The 27,106-nt window shown below is 50.3% G+C and overlaps 13 protein-coding genes and 4 non-coding genes across 17 annotated transcripts, besides 28 other annotated features; all 17 read right to left on the minus strand.

Moving 5' to 3' along the window:
* Window positions 1-142: part of a sequence feature (areas not merged during assembly with more than two copies in the genome that could not be assigned to a particular haplotype) that runs on past the window's edge.
* Window positions 55-121, minus strand: Tc00.1047053510187.43. Its single transcript, XR_008255662.1, has one exon. It is a non-coding gene; the product is annotated as an H/ACA snoRNA, TC10C1H1 (small nucleolar RNA).
* Window positions 143-1,433: a sequence feature (heterozygous, Esmeraldo-like haplotype).
* Tc00.1047053510187.46 lies at window positions 159-248 on the minus strand. The gene has a single exon (XR_008255663.1). It is a non-coding gene; the product is annotated as a C/D small nucleolar RNA (snoRNA), TB10C1C1 (small nucleolar RNA).
* Window positions 931-957: a microsatellite.
* Window positions 1,120-1,140: a microsatellite.
* On the minus strand, window positions 1,434-2,684 carry Tc00.1047053510187.50 (tyrosine aminotransferase; the record flags this gene model as incomplete). Its single annotated transcript, XM_816377.1, has 1 exon — window positions 1,434-2,684. One exon carries the CDS (start codon window positions 2,682-2,684, stop codon window positions 1,434-1,436), a length of 1,251 nt encoding a protein of 416 aa, XP_821470.1.
* Window positions 1,434-4,006: a sequence feature (areas not merged during assembly with more than two copies in the genome that could not be assigned to a particular haplotype).
* On the minus strand, window positions 3,001-3,064 carry Tc00.1047053510187.53. Its single transcript, XR_008255664.1, has one exon. It is a non-coding gene; the product is annotated as an H/ACA snoRNA, TC10C1H1 (small nucleolar RNA).
* Tc00.1047053510187.56 lies at window positions 3,102-3,191 on the minus strand. The gene has a single exon (XR_008255665.1). It is a non-coding gene; the product is annotated as a C/D small nucleolar RNA (snoRNA), TB10C1C1 (small nucleolar RNA).
* Tc00.1047053510187.60 (glyceraldehyde 3-phosphate dehydrogenase, cytosolic, putative) lies at window positions 3,632-4,648 on the minus strand (the record flags this gene model as incomplete). The annotated part of the gene is made up of 1 exon (XM_816378.1): window positions 3,632-4,648. One exon carries the CDS (start codon window positions 4,646-4,648, stop codon window positions 3,632-3,634), a length of 1,017 nt encoding a protein of 338 aa, XP_821471.1.
* Window positions 4,007-13,122: a sequence feature (areas merged during assembly that could not be assigned to a particular haplotype. This can correspond to areas where the two haplotypes were merged or to regions with more than two copies in the genome that were merged during assembly.).
* Window positions 4,955-4,980: a microsatellite.
* Window positions 5,194-5,264: a sequence feature (A-rich).
* Window positions 5,600-5,675: a repeat region.
* Tc00.1047053510187.70 (tyrosine aminotransferase, putative) lies at window positions 5,674-6,912 on the minus strand (the record flags this gene model as incomplete). Its single annotated transcript, XM_816379.1, has 1 exon — window positions 5,674-6,912. The coding sequence occupies one exon, from the start codon at window positions 6,910-6,912 to the stop codon at window positions 5,674-5,676; it is 1,239 nt and encodes a 412-aa protein (XP_821472.1).
* Window positions 7,202-8,224, minus strand: Tc00.1047053510187.74 (short-chain dehydrogenase, putative; the record flags this gene model as incomplete). Its single annotated transcript, XM_816366.1, has 1 exon — window positions 7,202-8,224. One exon carries the CDS (start codon window positions 8,222-8,224, stop codon window positions 7,202-7,204), a length of 1,023 nt encoding a protein of 340 aa, XP_821459.1.
* On the minus strand, window positions 8,486-9,430 carry Tc00.1047053510187.80 (endonuclease V, putative; the record flags this gene model as incomplete). The annotated part of the gene is made up of 1 exon (XM_816380.1): window positions 8,486-9,430. One exon carries the CDS (start codon window positions 9,428-9,430, stop codon window positions 8,486-8,488), a length of 945 nt encoding a protein of 314 aa, XP_821473.1.
* Window positions 9,481-9,516: a microsatellite.
* Window positions 9,876-9,895: a microsatellite.
* Window positions 9,963-9,982: a microsatellite.
* Window positions 10,362-10,390: a microsatellite.
* Window positions 10,463-10,488: a microsatellite.
* Window positions 10,548-11,678, minus strand: Tc00.1047053510187.100 (glucokinase 1, putative; the record flags this gene model as incomplete). Its single annotated transcript, XM_816381.1, has 1 exon — window positions 10,548-11,678. The coding sequence occupies one exon, from the start codon at window positions 11,676-11,678 to the stop codon at window positions 10,548-10,550; it is 1,131 nt and encodes a 376-aa protein (XP_821474.1).
* Window positions 11,779-11,811: a microsatellite.
* On the minus strand, window positions 11,948-12,907 carry Tc00.1047053510187.110 (hypothetical protein, conserved; the record flags this gene model as incomplete). The annotated part of the gene is made up of 1 exon (XM_816382.1): window positions 11,948-12,907. One exon carries the CDS (start codon window positions 12,905-12,907, stop codon window positions 11,948-11,950), a length of 960 nt encoding a protein of 319 aa, XP_821475.1.
* Window positions 13,045-13,088: a sequence feature (GA-rich).
* Window positions 13,123-13,584: a sequence feature (areas merged during assembly that could not be assigned to a particular haplotype. This can correspond to areas where the two haplotypes were merged or to regions with more than two copies in the genome that were merged during assembly.).
* Window positions 13,250-13,270: a sequence feature (AT_rich).
* Window positions 13,309-13,329: a sequence feature (AT_rich).
* Window positions 13,585-27,106: part of a sequence feature (areas merged during assembly that could not be assigned to a particular haplotype. This can correspond to areas where the two haplotypes were merged or to regions with more than two copies in the genome that were merged during assembly.) that runs on past the window's edge.
* Window positions 13,632-13,664: a sequence feature (AT_rich).
* Window positions 13,699-14,643, minus strand: Tc00.1047053510187.120 (hypothetical protein, conserved; the record flags this gene model as incomplete). Its single annotated transcript, XM_816383.1, has 1 exon — window positions 13,699-14,643. One exon carries the CDS (start codon window positions 14,641-14,643, stop codon window positions 13,699-13,701), a length of 945 nt encoding a protein of 314 aa, XP_821476.1.
* Tc00.1047053510187.130 (hypothetical protein, conserved) lies at window positions 15,247-16,710 on the minus strand (the record flags this gene model as incomplete). Its single annotated transcript, XM_816384.1, has 1 exon — window positions 15,247-16,710. One exon carries the CDS (start codon window positions 16,708-16,710, stop codon window positions 15,247-15,249), a length of 1,464 nt encoding a protein of 487 aa, XP_821477.1.
* Window positions 17,094-17,171: a sequence feature (T-rich).
* On the minus strand, window positions 17,194-18,135 carry Tc00.1047053510187.140 (hypothetical protein, conserved; the record flags this gene model as incomplete). Its single annotated transcript, XM_816385.1, has 1 exon — window positions 17,194-18,135. One exon carries the CDS (start codon window positions 18,133-18,135, stop codon window positions 17,194-17,196), a length of 942 nt encoding a protein of 313 aa, XP_821478.1.
* Window positions 18,586-18,610: a microsatellite.
* On the minus strand, window positions 18,973-19,695 carry Tc00.1047053510187.150 (guanylate kinase, putative; the record flags this gene model as incomplete). Its single annotated transcript, XM_816386.1, has 1 exon — window positions 18,973-19,695. One exon carries the CDS (start codon window positions 19,693-19,695, stop codon window positions 18,973-18,975), a length of 723 nt encoding a protein of 240 aa, XP_821479.1.
* Window positions 19,735-19,754: a microsatellite.
* Window positions 19,927-19,979: a microsatellite.
* Window positions 20,142-20,188: a microsatellite.
* Tc00.1047053510187.160 (developmentally regulated GTP-binding protein, putative) lies at window positions 20,294-21,400 on the minus strand (the record flags this gene model as incomplete). Its single annotated transcript, XM_816387.1, has 1 exon — window positions 20,294-21,400. The coding sequence occupies one exon, from the start codon at window positions 21,398-21,400 to the stop codon at window positions 20,294-20,296; it is 1,107 nt and encodes a 368-aa protein (XP_821480.1).
* Window positions 21,665-21,684: a microsatellite.
* Tc00.1047053510187.180 (hypothetical protein, conserved) lies at window positions 21,898-27,024 on the minus strand (the record flags this gene model as incomplete). The annotated part of the gene is made up of 1 exon (XM_816388.1): window positions 21,898-27,024. One exon carries the CDS (start codon window positions 27,022-27,024, stop codon window positions 21,898-21,900), a length of 5,127 nt encoding a protein of 1,708 aa, XP_821481.1.
* Window positions 27,086-27,106: a microsatellite.

A 27,106-nucleotide genomic window follows, 5' to 3' on the forward strand; every position in this document is an offset into this window, starting at 1 on the left:
TGCACAGCGGCGGCAGACATCCTCGCTGTCCTCTTCTCTCCCACCTCACTTCTCTCTCCCCCGGTGTAGACAAGCGGCTCGCGGTGACGCACTGAGGGTCCGCTCGCTATTAAAGGGGATGGCGGGCACGGTCTCGTGGAGGCGGTTGGGCTGGGCGGCATCAGCGTCACTATCTAACGATTTCTCCGTTGGCTCTTCAGCGACACACTCAGATTTCCCGAGTTACATACATAAGAAGCTCCTCATCACGTGCTGCCGCAGTGCGAGATCATTAGCGGGGAGTGCGTGGGTGATCGCACACGCAGCTGACCCCTGGCGGTGCGGAAAGACCGCCCATTCCACTTGCGCACAACACCCGCTCAACCACAATCACATAACTCAGTTTACGGCCACAGATGAGCAACAAAGGACACACCAAAGAGACCCAAGCCAAATAAAATAACAAAAATAGAGGCCTCTAACAGCTTCAAGCGCACACGCAGTACACGTCCATTGCCCTCTTCATCCACCCCGTTGTGGCAGGTCAGCAACCAAAGTATGATCCTTGTTTTTGAACCTTCGTTTTGCATTTAAATGACTCTCATTGCTCGCATATACAATTTTTTCCCTTCTTATTTGCCTTCATTTCCTGGCACCCCCGCCAAACCCGTTGTTATTTCCTTTCGGAATTTTCCCTCCGGCCGCCTCAGCGTGGTGCCAGGGTCAATTGCTCCGTATTGTCGGGGGAAGCCAGGAGCCAGCAATGTTTCCCTCACGGGGTCGTCGTTGTTGGCGCGGGGCTGACGGCATCAAAACCAGCGCCCGGACCAGCTGCGTCTTGCTGGGGCACGGCACAGCACCACGAGGTCTGGGGGCACGCCTTACAGGGCACGTGCTGCCAAATCAATAAGCCATTACAACAATTCCTTGCGGGACAGACTGTGGGTCCACAAAAAAAAAAAAAAACAAAAAAAAAAACAGCGAAGGGAAAGGAGGAAGGAAAAGATTGGAATGCCACACACTCGGGCGCACGGACGGGCAGCGATCCGGGACCAAAAGAGGCGGCATGTCAAGCAGGAAAATGGTAAGAGGACAAAAATGCCCCCCCCCCCCCACATCATAAGGAATAAAATAAAACCCAAAAAAAAAAAAAAAAAAAAAGATGTTAAACCAAAAGAGATTCGACGTTTTTTTTTCTTTTACTTCTTACCACGATTGCTCAACGGACCAGTAAAGCCCATTCCCCACACAAAAACAAAACAAAACAAAAAAAGAACACAAAAGCCGCAGTGTTAAACAGTACTCCCGTCCACACATACGCATACCCCCGCCCTACCGCAGATAAAATTAACCAGGTAAATGATTTCATTAAATAAATGGATGATGGAAAACACTAATTACGCCTTGGATGCGTCGTGTTGCCTGACGCCGGTCGCGGAATGAACCCTCTGCGGCTAAACGGCCGCGTGACGCTGGCAGAACGCCTTGATGCGCTCAACAGCCTCACGGTATACCTCAACGGGCCGCGTCGTCGTTAACCGCGTGAAGCCTGGTGCATGGAAGATGGTTCCAGGCAGCACCTGCACGTTTTCCTCCTCGAGCAGCTTCTCGAAGAACTCCACGTCGGTCTTGATGTCTCTGTACTTCTCCAAATCAATCCTCGACATCAAGTACATTGCTCCCCGCGGCATCGTCGGAGCCAGGCCGATACACTCACCAATGTGATTGTACAGGTACATGGCGCTTTCCTCGATTTTGGCAACGATCTGATCAAGGTGCTCCTGCGGAGTGTTGAGGAGGGCCTCGCCAAGGGCTGCCTGGACAACCGTGCATGGCCCACAGACCAACATCCCCACGCGCTTCAGACCATCCAGGAAGCTGGGGCCGTTGCCGTGTGGATCCACGTAGAGCAGCCATCCCAGCCGCCACCCGGGAACAACGAGGTTCTTCGCAGTGCCACCCAAAATCACGCGCGGCACCGTGGTCTCAAAGTCAGCCACAGACGTGAAGGTCGCGTTTGGATCCTTGCCCTTGAAGACCATGCCAGCGTAGATCTCGTCCGAAAAGAGGGGCAGACGCAGTTCCTCGGCAAGCCGCACAATGTCCTCGACGTGTTTGCGGCTGAAGTTGCTGCCGCACGGGTTGGACGGGTTCGTTACAATGAGCAGCTTCGTCTTATCGTCCTTGAGCCTCCGGATCTCGTCAAGGTCGGCCTCCCAGTCGTTCTCCGGCCGACAATTGTAAAAGTGCATGCCGATGCCGTACGCCTTGCACACCGTCTCGTAGTGGGGGAAGCCCGGCTGGGGCACCAGGGCGTAGTCACCCGCGTCACAGATCGCCGTGATGGCCATCAGAATGCCATGCGACCCGCCAGAGCAGAGCACCACGTTATCCTTCACGATCGTGCTCTTCAGTTCTTCCTTGTGGACAAACGAGTTGCGCCACCATGTCGCGACAGCTTCGCGGGCTTCTGGGGAGCCCACCGTCGGGAAGTAGCCGTTGCACTCCTGTGAGTCGATCGCCTCCTTCAGCTTCTTGATTTGGGCTGCCGACGTGAGAAGGTTCTTGTCCAGCGTCGGGTCACCGACGGAGAGCTTAATAATCGGCTTCGGAGACGGCGACGGTTTCGCGTTGTCCGAAACGGTGCGAATGGGGTTGAACACGAGACCCGCATGGTTCGACATGGAAACATCCCACGAGCTCATTTTGCGTTTTATCGATGTTTTTATTGTTTTATTTACTTTCCACAGTTACGGGTTGCACTGATGCTTCTCTAAACCTAACCTTTGCACAACACCCAAATGCCACGGAGGAATACCGCACGGAAGCAGGGGAAGTCGGTGCAAACAAAAAAAGCGTAACAACACATCAACAAACAGATATCGCAATGTGAAACAAAAAGGCACAGAAACGTCAAGTACGGAGCGGAACAGGCACTATTTGTGTGTGTGTGTGTGTCGGTGTGTGCACAGCGGCGGCAGACATCCTTGCTGTCCTCTTCTCTCCCACCTCACTTCTCTCCCCCCGGTGTAGACAAGCGGCTCGCGGTGACGCACTGAGGGTCCGCTCGCTATTAAAGGGGATGGCGGGCACGGTCTCGTGGAGGCGGTTGGGCTGGGCGGCATCAGCGTCACTATCTAACGATTTCTCCGTTGGCTCTTCAGTGACACACTCAGATTTCCCGAGTTACATACATAAGAAGCTCCTCATCACGTGCTGCCGCAGTGCGAGATCATTAGCGGGGAGTGCGTGGGTGATCGCACACGCAGCTGACCCCTGGCGGTGCGGAAAGACCGCCCATTCCACTTGCGCACAACACCCGCTCAACCACAATCACATAACTCAGTTTACGGCCACAGATGAGCAACAAAGGACACACCAAAGAGACCCAAGCCAAATAAAATAACAAAAATAGAGGCCTCTAACAGCTTCAAGCGCACACGCAGTACACGTCCATTGCCCTCTTCATCCACCCCGTTGTGGCAGGTCAGCAACCAAAGTATGATCCTTGTTTTTGAACCTTCGTTTTGCATTTAAATGACTCTCATTGCTCGCATATACATTTTTTTCCCTTCTTATTTGCATTCATTTCCTGGCACCCCCGCCAAACCCGTTGTTATTTCCTTTTGAAATTTTCCCTCCGGCCGCTGCTTCAGTGTGCTGAGATGTAGGCAACGAGGTCCAGCACTTTGTGGGAATACCCAGTCTCGTTGTCGTACCAGGAGATGAGCTTCACAAAGTGATTGTTGAGGGAAATACCGGCCTTGACGTCAAATACTGACGTCAGCGTGACGCCATTCATGTCAGTGGAAACAACCTCGTCCTCCGTGTAGCCAAGAATGCCTTTCAGCTCCCCTTCAGAGGCTGCCTTGATGGCGGAGCAGATCTGCTCGTATGTCGCTGGCCTCTCCAGGCGCGCGGTGAGGTCGACAACCGACACGTTGGGAGTCGGCACACGGAACGCCATGCCGGTCAGCCTGCCGTTCAGCGCGGGAATAACCTTCCCAACCGCCTTGGCTGCTCCGGTGGCGGACGGAATGATGTTCTGCGCCGCACCGCGACCTCCGCGCCAGTCTTTCTGCGACGGACCATCCACTGTTTTTTGTGTTGCCGTGGTGGCATGCACTGTCGTCATGAGACCCTCAACGATGCCAAATTTCTCATGAATAATCTTCGCAAGCGGCGCAAGGCAGTTCGTTGTGCACGAGGCGTTGGAGACGATTTCCTGTCCTTTGTACATCGTGTTGTTCACACCCATGACAAACATGGGCGTGTCGTCCTTTGGCGGGCCTGTCATGACGACCTTCTTTGCGCCGGCCTGAATGTGCTTGCGGGCGGTCTCATCGGTGAGGAAGAGACCTGTCGACTCGACCACGACCACCGCGCCGACCTCATTCCACTTAAGATTGGCGGGATCGCGCTCACTTGTCACGCGGATCTTCTTGCCGTTGACGACGAGAGCGCCTTCCCGCACCTCCACCATGCCGCCGTAGCGACCGTGCGTGGAGTCATACTTCAGCATGTACGCCATGTAATCCGCGTCCAGCAGATCGTTAATGCCAACAATCTCAATGTCGTTGCGGTGTTGCGCGGCGCGGAAGACCATTCGGCCGATGCGGCCAAATCCATTGATGCCAATCTTGATGGTTACTTTTTTCCCTTCAGTCATTTTCTTTCTTCCTCCCGTCCGGTAACGTTTGCGTTGAATACCGATGAGTAGATTACGATGTTGTGGCTGCTAACAAGTAATTATTTGTGGATTATAACTTTTTGTTTTGTTTTTACAATGATGCTTCTCTTTTATTTATTTTTTTGTGCATGTGCAACAATAGAAGAAAGAAAAAGAGAGGGATATAGGGATATGATCTGCGGAGAAGCCTGATGAAGGACAGATGCTGTGGTTACGTGACAAATGCCTTTTTTACTCTTCTCGTCAATACGCATCCAATATCTGCTTCCTTCTTTCTTTTTACCACTCTCCCTCTACCTCTCCCTCTCCCTAGACACCCACACACACACAAACACAAAGACACAGACATGAAATCTTAGAGAATTTTGTGCGCCATGGCAATGCCTACAATCCTTTTACCCATCGACAGCGACATCCCAGAGGAAGGAGGGTGAGGGGACCACCACGTTAGCGGGCATTGTATTTGCCAAAAAACAATGTATGTATACCCATTGATGTATACATTAATATATAATTAATTCACAAAAAATAAAAATATAATAAAAATAAAACAAAAACAACAACAACAGACAAACGTAAAAAAAAAACAAAGACAGGGGGAGTAAACGATTCGTAGAGGAGGAGTGAAAAGGTTTAGGGGGATAAAAATTGCATGGGCATGAAATAACTGTTCCAAGCCTGCACAAGAAGTAAACTCCCTTCCAACGAATTAACATGTGAGTGTGTTTACCGAATTCCTTCTCCGCAGCGCCAATTCCCGCTTTTCACACAGAAGCCCGGACCCCTTTTAACACATATATCCACTGACTATAAAGATGCGTACATAAATGCTCGTATCCATGTGTATTGGAATGACCTTTTGCTGGGACTTTTTACATCCGCCCCTCTTCCATCTCCTTCTCCCTCAACCGCACCGCGTGTTCACAACATTTCCTTTTTTTTTTTTTTTCTCTTCTTCTTTTCCTTCACACCCCTCCCCGAATTTTTTTCTTTTTTCTCCCCTTTTAAACCGCTTTTTTGTGTCGCTCGCAAAAGTCATGAATGCGTGCAGCGACCTCATCCACAATTTTCTTTGGACGCGACACAACAATGCGGAAGTAACCCGGCATGTGAAGGTCCTCGCCAGGGACAACCTGCACATTCTCCTCGTCCTCGAGCATCTCGTAGAACTCCGTGTCATTCGTGATGTCCTTGAAAAGTTTGGTGTCGACCCCCACCATGATGAACATCGATCCCTGCGGTACCGCACACGATAGGCCGTGGCATTGTTGAATCGCGTTTGCAAGCGCAACGGCGTTCTCACGCAGTTCCTCCGCGTTCCTTTTAAAGTACGACTCCGGCGTCTGGGACAAAATCTCCGGCAGTGCCCCCTGTAACACTGCACATGGGCCCAGCGCCACGGTGCTGAGGTTTTGCATCCCACGCATGACATCCCCGGCGTGGCCGTGCGTGTCCATGAGAAGAGCCCACCCAAGGCGCCATCCGGGAACCATAAAAACTTTTGAAAGACCTCCCAAAATGAAGCGCGGCACCGGCGTGTCAAAGTCCGCCACGGAGGTGAACGTCTCGCCTGAAAACACCAGGCCCGCATAGATTTCATCCGCGATCAACGGGAGGTGAAGTTCCTCGCAAACACGAATGAGGTCCGCAATGTGTTGTCGTGAAAAGTTGCTGCCGCATGGGTTCGACGGATTGTTCATCAGAATCGCCTTCGTCCTGCCGTCAACGAGGCTCCGCAGGTGGTCAAAGTCAATCTCCCAGTCCTTCTCATGATTGCAAAGATAGTGGCGCGCTTCCACCGAGTAGAGTTCACACGCGAAATCATAGAAGGAGAAGCACGGCTTCGGGATGAGGATGTTGTCTCCCTCGTCACACAATGACGTCAAAGAAACGATGAACACATCCGAGACGCCACATCCAAACACAACATTCTCTCCCTTGCAGTGCGCTGACTGTTGAGGCGCAAAGTTTTTTCCCCAGTATTGCGCCACCGCCTCGCGTGCATCTGGCCGCCCCGTCATTTGCGGATACCCGTTGCACTTGTTGCCCTCCACACACCGCACCAAAGCGTCAACGGCAGAGGGCGGCGCCACAAGGTTGCCGTCATGCGTGGGATCGCCGACGGAGAATTTAAGTTGAGACTTGTTGGCAGGCGCCTTGGACTTGCGGAGAGTAATGCACTCCAGTGTGTTCACACCCCGCTTCGACATCGTCGAGGGTTCCAGCACCTTCCATGATTCCATTGTTTATTATTATTTTCTTTTTTTGGCCACTTCTTTTATTTCCGTCTCTCTTTTGTCCTTCCTTGTTCTCTCGTGTCTTCCTCCAACAGCGAGAGACGGAGCGGGTGGGTGGGAAACAAAAACAGGAGCATCGGGGGAAAAGAAGGTTGGAAAACAACAACAACAAAAAGAAATATGCGGTGCCGCGCATAAAACAGGCAAAAAACATGCGGGTGAGATGAAATCGCTTAACGGCACATTCTTACACCTTCTTCGTCCTTTAAGGTGGCAGGAAGGCGACATGTGGGCCTCAACTCTTGGGTGAAGGCTTCCACAACGCACGCGGAGAAATCATCGACATAAGCCACGGCACAGGCAATACGCGAAGTAGCGGAAATAAGACAAAAATACGTGGCATGTACACTCTCTCCACGCCATGACGTACGGCCCAAATGCAGCGCTCCGCCACGTCTTCGGGAGTGACAGGGCGTTTACAGAAGGGCGATACGACAAGTAGACTTCCTGTGGGAGACTTTGGGTCCATTTTATCATCAACCACCTTGTTGTCATCGCTAGTTGACACGCACGATGCGGCCGGGGCTACTCGCAAATCACTACAGAGGCAAAACAGCGTTGTGCGCACCTTTCCACTTCCCCCCATCTCCCTAATCATCATTTGTAGACTTTCGTGTGCCCCAACGGAGGCCCAGTGCGAGGCGGCATAGTCAGGATGCCTTGCGACTCCCACCACCCCTGCTGCATTGGTTATGGTGACAAAGTGACCATCCTTCTGCCGCAGCATGCCAGGCAATAATGCCCTAGCAAGAACAATCGAGCAGAGTACATTGCCCAACAGGATCCTTTCACTAGATTCATCGTTTCGTTCAAAAAAATGTCTCGAGACACACGCATCTGCGACATTCACAACAACGTGAACAGGCCCCAGTAGCTTTGCTACACGTTGCAATTGAACGCGGTTTGTCAAATCAACCAAGTTTGCCGTGAGCTGCGTCCCGGCGCCCATCTCTCCCCCCTTTAACTTCTTCGGTGTGTCGCCGCTAGGAGAGCATTCCCGCGTCTCCGCCTGCTCTTCCTTCTCGTTGGTGCAACCGAACTCCCGCAGAAGCTGATCCAATTTCTTCTTCTGGCTATCCCACACAATCACATTGGCATTGAGCTGCATAAACCGCCTGACGAGACATCCACCCACCAGCGAGGCGCCACCAACGATCAGAACCGTTTTCCCCGCAACCGACCTGCAGCGGTACGCAAAGCAGCCATAAATGGACCAGAAGAACCACCCCGTGATGCACACGAAGAGAAAAAAAATCATTCCGCTCTCCCCCGCTCCCCAAAAAAAAACTACAGTTTATTCTTTATTTTTTTCTTTTAATTGTTCAAAAAGGAAAAAGCCCAACAACAAAATCAAAGGCAAGAAAAAAGCTAAAAAGAGAGAAAATCATACAAACGCTTCCCTCCCGCGTCTTCTTTTCGTCCCCCTCTCACCCACTCGCGGAAGCTTATTGTGCAATACGCCACCCAACACAATGACGCAACAGAGCCAGCCACATTCCGGCGAACTCCGTTTTTCACTTCACTTCCGAGCCATCCGGCGAATGTACTCGCGGGAACTAAAGTCGGCAGCACGAATGGGCTCAGGGATGCGGTGTTTACACATGGAAAGCACCAACGCGGCTGCTTCAGCGTATCCGACAAGATGACCAGGGGAGATGAAGATGGGCTTCTTCACACCGGCGTTTGGTGTGGCAGCATAGCCCCACAGCGTTCCGCTCTGCCCAATCATTGACTTCACGAACGGTGCCATCGTCCTTCTTTTAGAGCCACCGCCATCTTCGTCATTGGCCTCAAAAAGACACTGCATGGACTTGCGTGTCATGCCGTCCACAGCCATAAAGTTTTTCGCGCAGCCAACCGTGGGGATGTCTAAAACAACACCCAAGTGACTGGCGAGTCCACAGCGAAGCGGGTGTTGAACTCCACAACCATCCACAAGTAAAAGCTGCGGATAAACAGACATATCCTCTGCACAATTCCCATCTCGAAATTTATTCATCAGCTCGACGAGTGGCACAACCTCGCGAAAGGCCAAAAATCCCGGTATATAAGGCTCCGTTACCTCGCACTGATGGTAAACCGTGCGACACCGCCGCATATTTGGGTACTCCATGACAACTAGACAGGCCACAGCGAGATTTGTCCCTTTTAAAAAAGAAACGTCTACCCCACCCACGTGCCGCAGCGGCAAGAGAGATGAAGGCAATGCGAGTTTCCTGCTCTCAGCCTCACGCCGCAACTGTGGGCCAAGTACGGCAGACGCGTAAAACTCATCCAATAGGCCTTGCGGAAGCGCAAATGTGGGAGTAAAAAAGATCATTTCTTTCGTGTCTTCTTCTGTGCACTGCTCCAACGACTCCAAAATGTGTGGCACGCGAACAAGACCCGCCAGTTGCCGCTGAACATCTTCCCACATCTCCCGTTTCCTCGCAAGGTCCGCGGGAACCAGTTTTGATTCGTCCATTGCCTACCCTCTTGACCATCAGGCCGTGCGCAGCGCCCACGTCACCATTCAAAAAAAAAAAAAAAAAAAATAACAGTAAAAAAAAACGGCTCTTCAAACGCTTCATTAAAAAGCAACGCGAGTTGGAGTTACGCACCAACACACAGGGAGAAGGTAACGTAAAAAGGAGGAAGATCCCCCACCGGCCCAGCGGGTATCCCGCAATAATTCCCATTTAACATTTCTTACTTCTTTTTTTCTTTTCTTTTCCTCTTCCTCTTCCTCCCTCAATTTTTTCTGAGCGGCACACCACGTCGTGCTAATAATTGAAAAAACAAAAAACAAACAAACCGCCCAATGCGATTCCACCGTCTCCGTCCAGTGTGTGCTCATACTCCCGTTCTTTTTGCCTGTCGGCCCACAAGTCGCAAAACAAAATAACAAGAGGGAAACCCAAGAGGGTTCCTTTTTTTTTTTTTTTTTTTTAAGCAAAATAAAAATATTTTTATTCTTCTTATTATTCTTCTTCTTCGTTTTCCTAGTGGGGAAGATGTTTTTTTTTTTTTTTTTTTTGTGTGTGTGTGTGGAGAGAGAGAGGGAAGGCGTTCAAATGAAATCCGGCCAAAAGGACAAAAAAAAAGAAAAAATATGGGGCCACTTATCAACGCCGCCCACATTCCATCGTCGCCTACCAACGCCACATACGATGTAGCCACAATTGCTGGTAAGATAATACATGTAAAACAAGAAACAAACAAAAAAAACCACCCCACCCAAGTACGCACGCATACACACAGACGCATGGACGCACGTAAAAAAAAAAAAAAAGTAACCGGGGAAATAATGATAATAAAAACAGGGGGAACGCACAAAATGCATCAAAATCAAAGGAAAAAGCACAGTGAATGAGTGGGCAGAAAAAAAAAAAGATGCATTGTCCATTTTCCCTCTTTATATATATATATATATATATATATATATTCCTGTTGTTCTTCGTCTTTTGATTAAAAAGTTGTTTTTTTTTTTCTCGTTTTCTTTTGTCCATTTGCATAAAATAATAATAATAATAATAATAATAAACAGGTGTAACTTCATTCGCACACGTGAATGCGTCCAGGAGATTTTCTTCTCGGCATGACTAAAGTTGCGCCTTCTGCTTTTTCCCCACGGAGAGGTCCAAACCGCACCGGTAGCAGCCCATCAGGTTCAGGTTGAGTAACTTCTTCTGCCGCAGGTACGTCACACGACTCTGGAAACCGAAGCGCTCCATCTCATGGTTGAGTGCTTCGCGATGCATCTCCTTCAAGTTCTGTGGGTTTCTATAGAAGAACGCGTTATTCACGATGTTGTCTCCGACAAGGACAATAGTGAGAGGCAAAAGGGCCATGCTCGCCTCACTGCCAACGCGCATGAGGTACTCGTGGTACTTCTTCATTGCCTTGCAGGCGTTCGCGTCGCCCTCACTTGCGAGCTTCGCAATCTCTCCGGCCGAGCACGGCGGCCTGCTCCCACGCACCACCTGCCTGTAGTGGAACTCCAGCCCTGCCCCACTTACCATGTTCTCGTAGTTGGGAAGAAGCTTCAGCTCTGCGTGGAGGGTCTGGATGTAGTCAATATCCTTCCGCATCGGGATAGTCTGCGAGCCAAGCTCCAGTGGAACGACGATGTGCTGCTGGTTCATGGGATTGTAGTAGATGAGGGAGGAACCAAGCCCCGTACCAGGAGCCAAGACGAGGCAGCGACCACGGCCAATAACGGACCCTGCCGGCTCCTGCTCACACGTGCGCCACTGTGTGCCTTCCCACATGACTCCGAAGTACTCCGAAAAAACATGTGCATCACTGACGGCCAACACACCAAAGCCCCCTGCTTCAAGGTCATTAAGAATGGCACTGCGGCCCGGCGGGAAAAGTGCCTTCGGGTAATCTGAAAGACGCGCAATTCCCTTCAGATTGTTGAACGGTCCACCCACAGCACCGCCCGTGACAGGCCCGGGTACATTGATGACGCCCGCCTTCACCCGTTTTATTACCGATGCAGGCATCAATTCAATGATCTCATTAAAAAATTCAATAAGCTCTGTGATGTCCTTGCGCTTCATGGAGTACCGCGTGACGCAAGCATGAACAGAATCGTTCTTTCCTTCACGCACAAAACCCATGCGGGCGCTCGTTCCGCCAACATCACCAACGAAGGTAAGCGGCACATTCCACGCTGGAGTCTTGAGCTCCTCGCACAGTTCATGAAGGCTGAGTTCCTTGATATTCATCTGGCAATGCAAAAATAATATATGCGTGGATTCGCTTTGCTTTTTCTCAGATTGCAATAAGCTTCGGAGCAACAAGAAAAACAACAAAGAAAAGTATTTGAAAAAAAAGAAAAAAAAAAAAAAAAAAAAAAAAGCATGCATTAGAAGAAAACAAAGGCAACTTCATCTACAGAAAAGACCAACACTTCCATTATTGAGGTGCCACAAAAGCAATACCAACAACAGGACCCATGACAAGAGTACGAATACCGCCTGAGAGTGAAGAAGGCTCACACCTTTTTGATTCCTAACGTTGGGTTGGAAAAGCCCATGCGTTTCGTCGAAGTGGAGGAGTACAAGTTGTGAAACTTCTTTTTCATGCCCTTTGTCGACATGAGTCCCGGGACCGTTGGGTTCTTCATGGAACGCTCCACCTCCGCCATGTACGATATATTGTTGCGATGCATAGAGATAGGCTGATTCTCCGGGGCGTAAAATTGATTTTGTTGCTTCTGTTCCGCCGTCGTGGCACTTCCACCGCGAGCACCATTCGACGCGTTCTTCTGCAGCTCCTCCAACTCCTTGAAGTATCGCCGAATGCGGTCGGTCTGCACCCAATTGTAGGCAAAGTGCTCCATCGTGTGCTTAGTGGAGTACGTCGTCGGGTCGTAGTTCTCTTGGTACGCCTTTGGTCGGAACTTCTGCGAGCGAAACCAAAATGGATTTCCAAAACGTGGGTAAAGGCCTATTCTTACGGCCTGCGCCTTTGCCACACGAAGCTTTGCGACGGCCTCCGGGTTTAAGGGAAGAATGTCCGCAGGATACATGTGTCCTGTGCGAGTTAAGAAGCGAGAAATGGTGGCCGGATTCTTGTAATTAAGTTTCATGTAAACTTCAGGGGAGGGGCGTTGCATCCCCTGCGGGTCCTTATCCTCAATATCAAACGGCTGGGCGTTTCGAAACTGTTGAAGGGCAATGTCGCCTACTGTTTCCCCTGTACGCCAACGGGTGAGGTTCGTGAGTAATTGCTCGTCAGGAAAACGATGGTAATGGAGCTGCACCTGCTGACCGAACAGCCAACCCTCACGTCCACGCTTACGACCTCGGTAGGCCGGTTTCTCCTGCGGCTCCACGTGGTAGGGCGTGGAGTCCTGCTTGGTGAGGAGGTTAATGTACTCATTCCACGGCTGACGGCAGATCGCAAACTGCGCCATGGCGTTTGCGTACACCGACCCACCCATGCGGTTCATATCGAATCAGAGCTCCCACGTTGTTTATTTTTATGCCTATTTCTTCTATAACCACCGCCACTACAAACAGCAGCGGCCTGTCCTTTCACCACCCCTCCTGACAGTAATCGATAGGAACAATTATGTCACATGTATGAAAAAAAAGAAAAAAAGAAAGAAAGTGAGAGAGGGAGAGAGAAAGCGCAATAAAACAGAAGAAGGAGGGGGATTGGGTGGATGGGGTGAAGGATGGATGGAGGGAAAAACGCTCTAACTGACCCAACAGCAGCGAGCTATCATTAGGGGCCGGGTGCGAGAACATGCACAAATCATTTATTCGTCTGCATATCGTCAAGAAGTCCGAATAATAATAATATAATAAATGAAAAAACAAACGTCCATTTAATACATTTCCCCTCCCCTTAAAAAAAAAAAAAAAAAAAGACCAAAACGAACAACTGACAACGGCATAATTCAATACGAGAACCAAATAAAAAGAGTTACGCACACATTTCCTCACCAATCAACACCTCTTTTACATTTTTCACCCCACAAATGCACATGTAAAAAGAACAGGGAAACAGAATAATTCCAAATACATGCAAAGGATCATCAACCACCTCCCCCTTCTCTGTCCATTGCGGCGTCATAAAATGAACCACAGGCAGAAAAAGAGATATGTGGATCGTCCATGCCCAAACAACATACACACGTAGATGCAGAACATCTACATTCATACATTTAGATATAAATATTAAATTTTTTTTTTTTTTTTTTACTTCATAACAGCTTGCTGTTCTCCTCTATTGGTTTCATTCCTCTCTATTAGTCTCCGCGGAAGTCCCGTTTGCCTCTTCTTCCCCCGATGAGTTCCCTCCATTCTCCACCACCGACAATGGTGGCACAACGTTGCCATTCCTTGGAACTTCTGGACGCGACGCTGCTTGTTCCGCCAACATGGATATGAGACTCGCCATTTGCCTCCGCATGATCTCCTGTCCTCGTTCCCTTTGCCTATCATCAATCTTCTGCAGCAGCCTCAGCGATGAAATGGAGTCGGTTCGCATTGACACAACATCCTTCGAGGCGGATCGTAGCAGCCGCAGGCCGACCACCATGAGGCTGGAACCAAGCAGGGAGAAGATAAGAAGACCCTGAATATCCCTGAACCAGTCCACACTGAGGAGCATCGCAATTCCAGAGTAAAGCTCAAGCCACGGGTCAAAGTCATCTTCGGTGGCAGCAAAAGAACCATCGGTGCTTAGGGGAACCAACAGACCCTTTATCCACCCCCGCGTCAACACTTCCATCATGACACGTGATCCTACAAAGAGAAACAACACAGCTGACGCAATCACGCACTTTAATGTAACGACAAAGGCAGTGCGTCGACGGGCGGAGCGGCGCGACGCCTGACTCAGCTCCCGAGCGTGCATTTCCTCTCGAATGAGAGGATGACAACTCATCCGCCCTGATATGCGCCTCAGCGCTATCCATTCAGTAAGCATCTTTGCGGAGAGGTACAGAAGTATGACAGTGAGGAGCACAAAAAAAGGGACCAACATAAAGCCAACAACAAACTTGAAATAGGACCCGCCGTACTCTTTGTTCAGGAGACCTAGCAGGGAAGAACGGGCGTCACGAAACAAACTTTCATCCGAAAGGCAAGAGCTCCGCTCGGTCTCCTCGCGAAGACGAACAATTTCCTCGCGGATCAAAGACACTGCATCCATTTCCAAGCCAGGATGTACACGCATTGTACCAAATTCACTATCTGCGCCCAAAATAAATCTTTTTTTTTTTTTTTCCCTTCTCACACCTTCTTCTATTTCGGTCTTTCTGTTCTTGTTCGCTCAATTTACTAAAGTTGTTTGTTAATCCAAATTTGCGGACGTGTTTTCCTTCGATGTTCCAAAATGGGTATAATAATTGCAGCTATGCCAGTAACGCGATCACGTGCTTTCCTGGGCTTGGAGCCCGTTACCAAATACAAAAAAAAAAAAAAAAGGGTGGGAGAAGAGAAAAGCAAATAAAATCCGAGGCAGAAAAACACCGCAGATTCATACGGACATGTAATCCCCAAAAGAAAGGGAGATGATATCATTTGTGAATGTAACAAGTGATAAGATAAAGGGACCTGGCGGCGCATGGAAAACTCTCCGAGCAAAAAATCCAAGACGCCACATTGCACACAAAAGAGAAGACCACAAGGGAAGGCGGCTTCACCCGCATCTTGTATCATTGCGGTCGCATGTCTCGCCCCGTCTGCCCGTTCATCACGTCTTTTCTTCTTTGTTCCCGGGTTTTTTTTTTTTCTTCTCGCCACCCCACCCCACCTTTCGTTTCTTTACTTTGTATGTTCACTCAGTTGGTAGTCTACTTGAACTGTTTGCGTCCTCGCTGCGGCCACATAGTCGCTCCGTGAGGAGTCTTACCATCCGTAAAAACGTCGGTCCAAAGGCCTGCTGCTGCGTTTCGGATTTTTCGTGCCATACCTGCATGAATTTGGCAAGTTGTTCCCGCGCCTTTTCTTCCTGCCCGCAGTTTAGCAGCGTGATGCAGTAATTCAGCAAGATGAGTGGGTCCGGTTCTATGGAGAGTGCACGTGTGTAGGCTGCACATGCGTTATCCACATCATTCATGAGTGCAAGACAAACCCCAAGGTGCATAAAGGCAGGGGCGTAGTTCCCATGAAGGTACGTTGAAGCGGAAAGATGGTGAAACGCCGAGGCATATTGCTTCAAATGCAGAAAAACAAGCCCCATGTTGTACGCAATTCGCCATTCGAAGGGCCCCAATGCAGCGGCCCTCCGTAAACAAGCAACAGCGGCGTGCATATTTTGCTGGGCAAAAAAACACATTCCAATGTTGCTCCACAAACGTGCAGAATGTGGCAGCTTAGAAACGGCAACGCGGTATTTGTTCAGCGCCACACTGAAGTCCCCGTTATCTTGCATGATGCTTGCAGCGGCCATAATCGCCGTGGGATTCGATGAGTTTAGGGTGAGGCACTTACCAAAGTAGTGGAAGGCCTGGGGAGGATTTTCCACCTTCAGGCACAACAGCCCCAACGCTGTCAGAAGATCCGCATTGTCGGGGAATTTTAGCAAGTATTTCTCGTAGAGGCTAATGGCTCTGGTATAATCCTGCTGCAGCACCAGCACTTTGCCCAACTGCATCACAGTACAGTCGTGATTCTGGATAGTGATGGAGTTTACAAATGCCGCCTCCGCCTTCTGGTAGTCTTTGAGGTACATGTAGCAAATACCAATACTATACTGAATGACCCAGTCGTTGCCCATGCCGTTGGCCTCGCATAAACGCTCCACATCGTGGAACATGTCAATTGCTGCACGGTGTCTTCCAAGAAAAAAAAGGGCTTGAGCGACTTGCCTCCGATTCGCTGGATTCTGCGGGTTGATCAGCATGGCCGCCTGGAAGAGATTGAAGGATTCCGTCAGTTCCCCAGTGCGTCTCTTGAGAAGTCCCTTGACGTAAAGGGCGTACTCGCAACCCCCTCCGCTCTCCTGCAGCTGGGTCTCAATAACATTGAGGCAATCCGCATATTCCTGGCGAACGTAGAATTGATGAATTAACCAATTCCGACGCTCACGAATGTCAAGGAGGGACTTCGCCGCTGACAATGTCCCTGCAGCAGCAGCAGCGGTGGTGGTACTATTGGTGGGGGCGGGTGAGGACGACGCCTTACGCGTGACGTCATGATTCAACGCTTCAGCGTTCTGCACTTGACTTCCCGCGTCATCATCGCCGCTGACGAGGTCTCCACGGGCGTGGGATGCGCTGCTCGTCACTCCTCCCTCCATACGCCTCACAGCACAATCAGGCCGCGTGTGCGTATGAGACGATTTTCCCTCCCGTCCTCCACCTACCACTATTACTCTCCCCACACTAGCCGTGCAGACGATATCTGTCTATCTGTGTATGTATTCAAGCCCCGCCGCGGAGGAAAACCTTCCAACCCGCATACACACACAAACAAACAAGCAAAAAGAGAAATACCAAAAAGGGATTAATGGCAATGAATCATCATTTTTAAAACCCGAAGCAAACATTTCATTCTGTTATTTTTCTTAGTGTTGTTTGACCCCTCATGAATTTGCCTTTTTAAATTCTTTTTTACCTCTCAACTTTATTTGAGTTTCTCTTTTCAACAGACGCACGTGACCTCCACACACAAAAAAAAAAATTTTTTTTTTTTTTTTTTTCCTGCTCGTATCTCTCCTTTCCTCTTTCTCTCTCTTTTTTCTCTTTTTTTTTTTTTTTTGACTCTACTTGCGTGAAACAATTCATTCACTCTCCGTGCAAAGGGCGTGCAAGAGCGCCACCCAATCCAAGTCCGCAACAGGCTCCAGGGCCGTGGCGTACGCTCTGCATAGCGCCTCAATCACCCTCCCTCCAAGCTGCTCCACTGACGGACGGGTTGGTGTCTTTAGCACAGAGTCAAATATGAATAACACGTCATGAAGAAAACTCCCAAGCGCGGCGTGTTCAGCCGGCACCGCCTCGTGAGAGAGCATTGACCTCGCGGTGTCGAGTGCCCTGCGCGGTGAGACGCCCATATCTTCACCCGTGGCCGACAAGAGGCCGTGTATGGTGCGTGCAACTAAGAATACCCTCTCCGTCTCCGTGAGCCTGCAGCGGAGCTCCATCACCACCGACAGGATGAGCTCCATGTTCAGGGCGCAGCAGAGACTTGCCTTGTACGCGTTTGCAAGCGCCTCACACGAGGCCTCCTCGTCGTCCTCCGTGCAATGGGCAAGACGCATGTTGGCGTGACAGAGAGCTTCATTCAAAAACACGGAAAAGTTAATCGAAGTCTCTCCATCCACGCAATCCTGAGGATTTTTGCCAGCTCGCCACCAGCCCAGCGCACTTACAACAAACTGCACATGGGATTGGCACCAGGCTACGGAGACCTCTCCCTCCGGCACATTCATAAAGCAACTGATAATGGCACGCACTTTCTCTATGCCCCAAAGGTCGCCGTTGTGTCCAAAATCCTTCAATATTGGGAACAGCTTGGAGACCAGCTCCGATGCCGTCTCCGCGGAGCGGAATGGAACAGCTGCCTGCTGAAAAGCCTCGAGCAACATGGCGTGTGCCGCCGCCTCATCGCGAAGTCTAACTTTGCGTTGCAGCGCCGCTTTAAAAGTCTGGAGACCACTGTACGCGTCGCCATCCTGGCAGGCCTTGACCAGGACGTCAACAGCCATCGACTGGGAAGACATGAGAGAAAAAAAAAAACAAAAAAAGGCTCTTCCGAGCGCGCAAAGGGTGTTGGGCTTCTAATGGGTCCGTCTAATTATTCTTGTGTGCGTCGGGGGGAAAGAGAAAAGCATGAACAAGAAACGACTGCCACCTAATTATCCCAATTCTTGAAGAACACATCAACCAAGGGGAGGCACAAAGACAGAAAAGCACATCCACGCAATGGAGGGCAGAAGTTTGGAGGAATTTTAAGAAATTACTTCAAAAAGAAAAAAAAAAAAGAATTATTTTCTTTTATTTCTTATTTCTTTTGTGTGTGTGCACTGACATGCGCGGGAGTTATGCTGCCTGGATAAAAAACGGAATCTCTTGCAGCTTTGGACAGAAAAAGTAAAACAACAACAAAAAAACCACCTCTCCCCGAATACAAAGAAAAGAAAAAAAAAAAGAAAAAGAACACACACACACACAGAGAGAGAGAGAGAGAGAAAGAGATAAGGAGCAGCCTCATGCTACTTTAATTATGCTCAAAATCCCCCCCCCCCCCCCCCCCACGGCAGACGGCATGTTAATCCCAAAGCTCCAGTCGTTTTTTTTTTTTTTTTCTCCCCTATTCGATGGTGAGACACCGATGTTGCATGCAAGCACAGTAAACTCACTAAATAAGCAAAGAGCAAACTTTTGCTCAAACCCTCCTCTTCCTCATCCATCGTGTTGGTTTACATTTAAAAGTGTTTTTTAACCGCTTAATTTTCCGTTTTATTTTAACGTTGTCGTGCTGTGTGAATTATTTTACTCGCGCCAATGTCCATTCACCGCCTCAAACAAAACATCCCACTTCCCAGCCCCTCCTCTTTTCACAGCATGCTGTCAACTTTCAGCACGTTTCTCATCACAAACGAACGCAGCTCCTTCTGGCAGGCGTCCAAGGAATTGTTCACAAGAACACACTGAAAAAATTCCGGATGCGCCGCGCACCACTCAAGACACCTCTGGCCCGCATGAAGGCGCTTCTGCAGCGACGCATCGGACTCCGATCCACGCAGACGCAGACGATGCTTGAGTACATCCAGACTGGGTATCTTCACTAATATAACCTTAACCCGCAGTGGCGCCGCCTGCGCACCATTGCCGCTGGTGATCAGCCGGGAACAGTACTTCTTCACATTAATGGCCCCCGTGATGTCGGTGTCCAAAACCACAACTTTCTTCTCGGACAGAATGCGGTGGAGCTCTTCTTTTGAGGTGCCATAATAATCCCCGTCATCCTCGGCGGATTCGATGGGGCTGCTTCCGCCACTGCCGCCAGCGCAAGAGCTCGCACTGTCCTCTTGCCTGGAAGAACTAAACACCCTGTTGTACTCGACAAACATGTCGCCGTGAATCATATGTCTAAATTCATTCCTCGATACGAAGTGGTAGTCTTTTCCCTCCACCTCGCCCCACCGCGGCTTGCGTGTCGTGTGACTTGTACAAAAGCTAAATTGTTGTGGCCATGTCCGCATCAAATACGCAATCAGCGTCGACTTGCCGCCCCCACTCGGGCCAATAAAGATTAGAATATCCGTCTGATGTTGCATTTGGCTGACAAAACATAAAATCCAGAGAGGGGAAGTGTCAATAATAATAATAATAATAAAAGGTCCAAAAAGACAAAAAAAAAAAAAAGACAGAAGGGTGAGAGAAAAGCCACAAATACAAAGGCTAATGCGGATCTTACAACGGGAGAAAGGAGATGAGAAGAAGATGGAGAAAGAGAGAGAGATTCGGAAACTAATAGCCGGCCCTATATAGGTATTCCTTCTTCTTCCTTATTATTATTATTATTATTATTATTATTATTATTATTATTATTATTATTATTTTAATTAATGCCTTAAACCTTCAAAAACAAGAGTAATTAGGAAAAAGAAAATAACATGCATGCACATTAGCGTTTTACGGAGGAAGGGACATGCAGTGCCATTGCAATTCACAAGAGAACTGACTTGATGTCTGTGGAATGCCGTGCTGCCGGCACCGTCGCTTTTTTTTTTTTTTTTTTTCTTATCCCTCCTTTTTTTTTTTTTTTTTCGTTCCTTCGGTTTCACACACGCCTCTGCGTTGTCTCCTTAGTTGGTTCTTAACATCTCACCCTCACATTCCTCGTTTCTCTCATTGTTTTTGTCTCCTCGGCGCTCAAACTTTCTTTACAACCTGCACCACGTCCTCGTCCTCCAGCAGGTGGTCCTTTCCAACACGCTGCGGCTGATGCTTCACGCTCGATCCCCACACCCACGCGTGCTTAAAGCTCTTCATCATTTGCCGATGCAAACGCAGACAGAACCGCTCTACTGTCGGCTGCGGCGTCCTTTTCAAAATAACCGGCTCGTCATAATCGGGCATCTGACCCTTTGGTTTTGTGTACAGGCGGATAAAATTGAGGTGGTCCCAGACACACTCTAGTAAGCCGTCAAGGTTCCACCCGTGATGCGCGCTGATGGGGCAGTTGTGTGGGATCCGAGCGACAATCTCCAGTTCCTCTATGCTGATCTGATCAATCTTATTCAGCACGTACAAGCAGGGGATGTAGATGCGATTGCCCTCAATGACATCAATCAAATCATCCGCGGCGTAATCTCCGCGAAACATCACATCCGCGTTGCTCATGCGATACTCCGTCAAAATGGCCTTAATTGTTTCATTGTCCAATTGCGTCAAGGGGCATGTGGACGAGATGCTAATTCCACCCCGATCCTTCTTGCGAATATCAATATTAGGCGGTTGTTTATTCAATCGAATACCAAATCCATCCAACTCCCGTTCAATAATAAGTTTGTGTTGTAGTGGTTTGGCAATGTCAAGTACAATCAGAATGAGAGAGCAGGTGCGTGCCACGGCGATAACCTGCCGACCCCTGCCCTTTCCATCCTTTGCACCCTCAATGATACCAGGCAGGTCGAGCATCTGCAACTTCGCCCCACGGTAATTCACAACTCCTGGTACACATGTGAGTGTTGTAAACTCGTACGCCGCCACTTCAGAGTGAGTCGACGTGAGTTTCGTCAAAAGAGTGGACTTCCCCACCGATGGAAAGCCAATGAAGCCAATCCGAGCATCACCTGTTCTCTGCACATCAAACCCCTCACCTTTGCCACCGCTCTTCTTAGACTCCGAGGCAATGAGATCCCGCTTCAGCTGCGCCAGACGAGCCTTAAGTTGACACAAGTGCGCCATCGTCGCCTTGTTCTTTTGCGTGCGGGCGATCTCCGCCTCGATATCGTTAATCTTCTGCAGGTTAGACATGACGTGCGTGCGTGTGTGCAAAATGTTAATCGACACGCGAGCGCAGGTGACCTCTACTCCAGCGCAACAGAGGCGTACCTTCTCGTAAATGTAATGTGCACCAAACAAGTAAACACACGAACCCAAACAGAGAGAGAAAAAAAACAACAACAACAAAAGAGAGGGTTGAGAGGATGGCAGTTTTTGTTCTCTACCAGCCGCGGCCATGGCCGGCACCAAATGGACGGGGCAGAGGTCTGAGAGAGCCAACGGTGGCATGCACAAAACAACAACAACAACAACAAAAAAGCTCAACTCACACGCATGCCAACAGAACAAAGCAGGATAAAAATAAAATGAAGACGCATGCAACTCAAAAGTTGTTGAAGGACGGACATCCCTGCTCAGTCAGAGAAAAATATGCTTGGCAGGACCTTCCAAACCCCATTCGCTTTCTCGCTCCTCTTCTACCTCATGACCGAAATGAGCCCACACCCTGCCGGTCGATAGAAAGAGACTCAGAATTTGTCATGAGCGGCAGCCTGCGTCATTTCCAGGGTGCGAATGAGCGAAGACAAAGCGGCGGCGCACGTATTGGTGCGGCACGTGTCTCGTGCTGAATTGTGCTTCTCAGGTTCGTTGTCCTGCGGAACAACCGATGACTCCGCATCCTCCGCAAGGTTATCCCGCACAGCGGTGAGATGCTCCACAAAAATCTCCGTTAGCCCCGCAAAGGAACGTATACGACGGCTCACGTTGTTCCGCACAGAACGCCGTCGCGCCTCCTCTGTCGGCGGCAGCTGCCGGGCCCCCGAGTTTCTGCCGGGTTTCTGCTTGACTTTGGGCGACACGTCAGAGGGCGACGACTTGGATGTCTTTGAGGGCGAAAACTCTTTTCGGCGATTAGAACCGTGAAGTTCGCCGCCACCATCCCGTTCGTTTCCTCCTTCAGACGCCCTCGTCTTCTTCTTGCCATTCCGTCCCTTGGCGCCACTTGCAATGTGGGCTGCTGCCGCTCCTGATTTTTTTTCGTTGCCGCCGGGAGAAACGGATCGAGAGACGGATGTATCCGCCGCATTTTCCCTGGCGGCGCACAAAAGGCACTGCTCCACCTCCTCCAGCTGCCGCACCATCCCGTATACCTGACGCCGTGCACGAGCAAAGGCGGGAGTCAACATTGCGGCAAAGCGACACCGTTCGAGAAATGCAGCATGATCCGTCGTGAAGCTCTCCAGCTGGCGATAAGAGTAAAGAACGCCCGATTCAAAGCGCAGTGTGTGACGATACTCACGCGCAAAACTGGCAATGAGGAACCACATGTGTTGTGCCACGGCACTCAGCACAGCACGAGAGAAGTTGCAAAAGAAAAACGCCTCTGCCACGTCTGACTTAATCCCAACTTGCCACACACGTGTCACGAGCTGTGTCACAGAGCTCCAGAAGAGCAGAGTGGCGAAGAGATCGCCATAGATGGCAACTGCATTCTTTGGTAGGAGCCAAAAACCCTCACATGGCGTGCTGTAGACAATGATCAATCGAGAGATAAAATCGAATGGATTCTCTGGAAGCGGAATCGCATCATCTCCTGTTCTGCCCTTTGCTCCGTCACCGTCATGTTCCCGCTGCGTCTCTTCTTCCGCCACTTGTTCGGACGCGGAATAAAGCGTGCGCTTTCGAAACGCCGTGTCTTGGAACAACATGCTTCCACCGGCCCCATTGCCATCCTCCTCTTCATTCTCTGCTGGAAAGACGTCAGTCCCCGCGCTGGTGTCATCCGGGACCATGAGAGCAAGTTGCACCTGCAGTGTGTCACGCCCATGCAGCACACATGATTCCCATTCTTCCACAAATGCCCCATTCAGCGCAGCCATAAAATTCGAGAAAACAAATTTGCTTTCCTCAATTGCTGTCTTCGTGAGGCGTTGCCAAATTCCTGTCATGCGATCCGCCACACGGCCACTCTGCATGAGGCACACATCTAGGAACTGCTGCGTCAGCCGATAAAGTGTGCCGTACGGGCCCAAAAGCATGACCTGAAGTGCTTTATGTGTCAAATAACTTGCGGTGTAGCTGCTCAGTGTGAGGTAGTAAGACGAGCAATGCAGAAGACTCTTTGCCTGCTCTTCTGTCAGCTTGTGTAATGCATGAGAAGTCTTCGTTAACGCAGAAAAGATGCCCTTATGAGCAAAACGAGTTCCCTCGTCGGCAGTCGGATTTGTCCACCAGTAATCACTCATGCATGCATCATCCCCATCGGCTCTGCAACTACGATCGCCCTCAACTTGAAGCAATTTAATAGCCGCCTCCTTGCATGCCTGTTGGTACGCCTCGCTCAATATAAAACAGTTTCTCACAATTGATTCAGCTGCATCGTATTGAGCAACCATGAATTCCCTCGCGCTCGCTTGACTCAGACTAGGCCCAGCTCTTTCCATCAGGTATTCCTCGTCGTTAATGTCGGCCACAACATACATTTCCGGCGCGTGCGCACTCTCCTGTGGCTCTCTTTCAGAGCGGGTAAAACTTTTTTGTTCAGATTGCAGCGATAGCGACATGTTACCCATCCACACAGAGCCACTTCCGCGACGTAAAGGTGGAGGGGTAACTCGAAACACGGAAACAATCGATGTCTCAAAGGGCGCCTCTTCGTTGCCAAGAAGCAACTGACCATCCAGTTGTAGGGTGGCCTTCCCCTCGCTGGTGGCATTGCTTTTTTCAGCGGCCTGGGCTGAGGGCGGTATTTGGGCAAGGGGTTTGACAAATTTCCCTATGGGCGTTCGCCGACCATCCTCCATTTTGTCTTCCTTCTCTTCCCCTTCTTCAGCGGGAGTTTGGCTCAGCATGCGGGCGTACAACTCTAATAGGCTGTCAACGCACCCTGACAACGCGGCTGCTCTCTCCATGTTCAACGAAAGACGCACTGCCTTCCATTGCTGCAACTGCAGCTGGGCTCTGCGGCGCACTACTCTCCTCTCGTACTCTGAGCAAAGCGCCGCGCGCTCCTTCGTCTTGCCCGCCGCCTCTTCTTTACTTGTGGAATGGGCAACTTGGGCCAATTCCTCCGAGACTGCCTCGTGCCACGCAGTTGTGGTCCTGGAGAGGCGCGACAAGCTTGTCACAAGAGATTTTGCTTTCCTACCACCACCAACTCCGCCCCGTTCTTCGGTGCAGATGCTCCTCGTCGTATCATCCCCATCAAAAAGGTTTACTGGCACAACACGGGCGAGCTGGATGGATCCGAAAGTGACGTTGTTCTGCCCACCTTCCATCTCGTCTCCCACAGAGAGCAGCACATCATTGCACGCGGCGTAGAAAGCCCGCCAGTACGCGAGCGAGCCATTCCGCGTCAGAACACTCACTTCAGGCATCTCCAAGAAAGTTGAAGACGAACGGTAACCCAGCAGCGACTCCATGAATTCACGTAATAGCAAGTTAATGTCCTCGGCGTCTTCCACCTGCTCTTGGTAAAGCCCGGCAGCATCAATATCTTCGGCTTGGAACCTCAACCGCCTTTTTTCTTTTGTGGAACAGAGTGTCACGTGACGCGCCGCGGCGCGGAGAACACGGAGGCTTACCCCAGCATGAAGAATCTTCTCCGCTGTTTCCGGCGATATGAATTCAGGCAGACGCTGCGCGGATGTATCCACAAGAAAACCACACGCAGTGGTGCCGTGTGAGGGCAAAATAAAAAACTCATCGTAGGGATCTTTTAGTTCCCCCGCACGGAGCCACGCCCCCAACATGCACTGCAGCGGGTCCAACACGGCAAGAAACAACTCAACGATAACATCTGGTCTTCCGACTTTTCCGTCAGACGCACCGGCAACCATCGGGTGCTGACCACGCCATTGGTTGTTGGCAGTTCTCTTTGCATAATGTCTGTAGAGTGAAGTTAGAAGCGTAGCAGAGGAAATTTGTCCCAGCACAAGAGAGGCTTCCCAGTTTGCTCCCGCATGCACAAGAAAAACATCACTCAGCACTGCGATATCTTCCGCAACGTGCCGGAGTCTCTGCTGCGCTACAAGAAGTTCCCTGAACGACACCCCGTGCGGACCCCCGGCACGATCGCTCATATCCGCTACGAGGCGTTGTAGCGACAGCAGAAGCCAACGCAAAGCCTCAATGGCGCTTTTTCCGTACTGTCCAAGAGCCGCCCGCCACTCGGGTCGTTCAGACACGTCACACAGCTGATGCAGTCGCAAAAAAAGAGTTCCACTCTGACAACTCCACTGCAGCATAGCGACGACTCCCCTCGCACACAGCGTGTCTTTCGCCTCTAATTCTCCCCCCTCATTGAGGGCTGTTTGATTTCCGCTCCTCCTCCGCATCTCTTCATCACCGTGGTTTCCTGTCGCCGCAACAAGAAACTCCGGACTGACGCCAATGCTTACAGGGCATGTGAATGAGGAATTTTCAACCGTTTCACTGAACTGTGAAAAAGAAAGCTTGCTGGGGGTTATCATGAGGCTTTGTTGTGGTGGGCACCCCATCCCACCACCCTCCAGCCGCAGTAGGAGGTACGGGTCCTGTTGCCCAATAATACCACGGTGCAGGGCAACAAAAAGAAGGGAACAAAAACGAGAGTCCGTTGGATATTCCTCTTTGAAGATGGAAAAAAACAACTTCTTGACTGTGGCTCCCGGCGAAGATGGCGCATGCACAACGGAGGAATCGTGGTGAGTCATGTGGGGCGGTGAATCCAACTCTCCTTCTGTGTCGACATTAATTGGACGCTTTCTACTGAAAAGACATCGCACCTCCTCCTTCTCTCCTGCGCACCAATAAGAAAAAACACCATGCGCCGCATCCATTTTTAAAGATTCATTGAGATATGGCTTCCTCTCCACACCACCACCAGCAGTAGTAGCAACTCCAGCGTAGTCTGTATGATAGGTCAGAAGTGCCGGCAACTGGCATGCCATGTACGGCTCAAAGGCAGAACGATTGTACCTGGTATGATCTACGCCAAGCGCAGCTTCAATCACGGGATCAGGGTCGCATGACCACCGCATCGTTCTTTGCAGCGTCGGAGACCGCTCCACCATCTCTGTGATGGAAGGTGACAACCAACAGCGTGGAATAGTGGGGGGTTTCTGCCAGGTTGGCGCCGCGGCTATGCTGGTGCGGAGGATGATGTACAACATCAACTCGGCTTCTGACGCTTCTGACAAAGTCGCCGCGCCCTCGGCGGCTTCTTTCAAGTCTATATCCGGAGCAACAGCGCTGCAAAGAAGCTCCAACAACGCTGCATGAGTTTCTGTGACTTCTCTTATATTCTGCTTGGCGTTCTGAAAGAGCTGGCGCATCCGGCTACGGAATACCGCGGGTGATGTGGAAAACACTGGCGTCGACGTCCTTGCGGTGGAGGAATCAAAAAAGGAATTGATGACGTCACGCCGACGTTTCCTCCGTATCACTGTCGGATCTCTGGAGGGCGGGACAGAGACAGTTCTCAGAATGCCATCTGTTTCCGCAGATATCCTTCCGTATTCTCCGCGGCGATATTTCCCAAAATTGCCACTTGTCAGGGAACCCGATAACTCCACCAGCAGCTCCACCAAAGATAAGGCGCCATTCCCGTCTTCCACTGCAGGCCTGTTCACAGAGGTGGCTGCGGGGGCAGCCAAAAACGATACCGCTAACATCCTTTCGCTACCACCATTGTTATAATAATGACATTGCATGTCATTAAGTGGCCACGCGTAAACACACACACACACACACACA

Source organism: Trypanosoma cruzi, genomic scaffold (assembly GCF_000209065.1).
Source record: "Trypanosoma cruzi strain CL Brener 1047053516661 genomic scaffold, whole genome shotgun sequence".
Taxonomy (NCBI): domain Eukaryota; phylum Euglenozoa; class Kinetoplastea; order Trypanosomatida; family Trypanosomatidae; genus Trypanosoma; species Trypanosoma cruzi.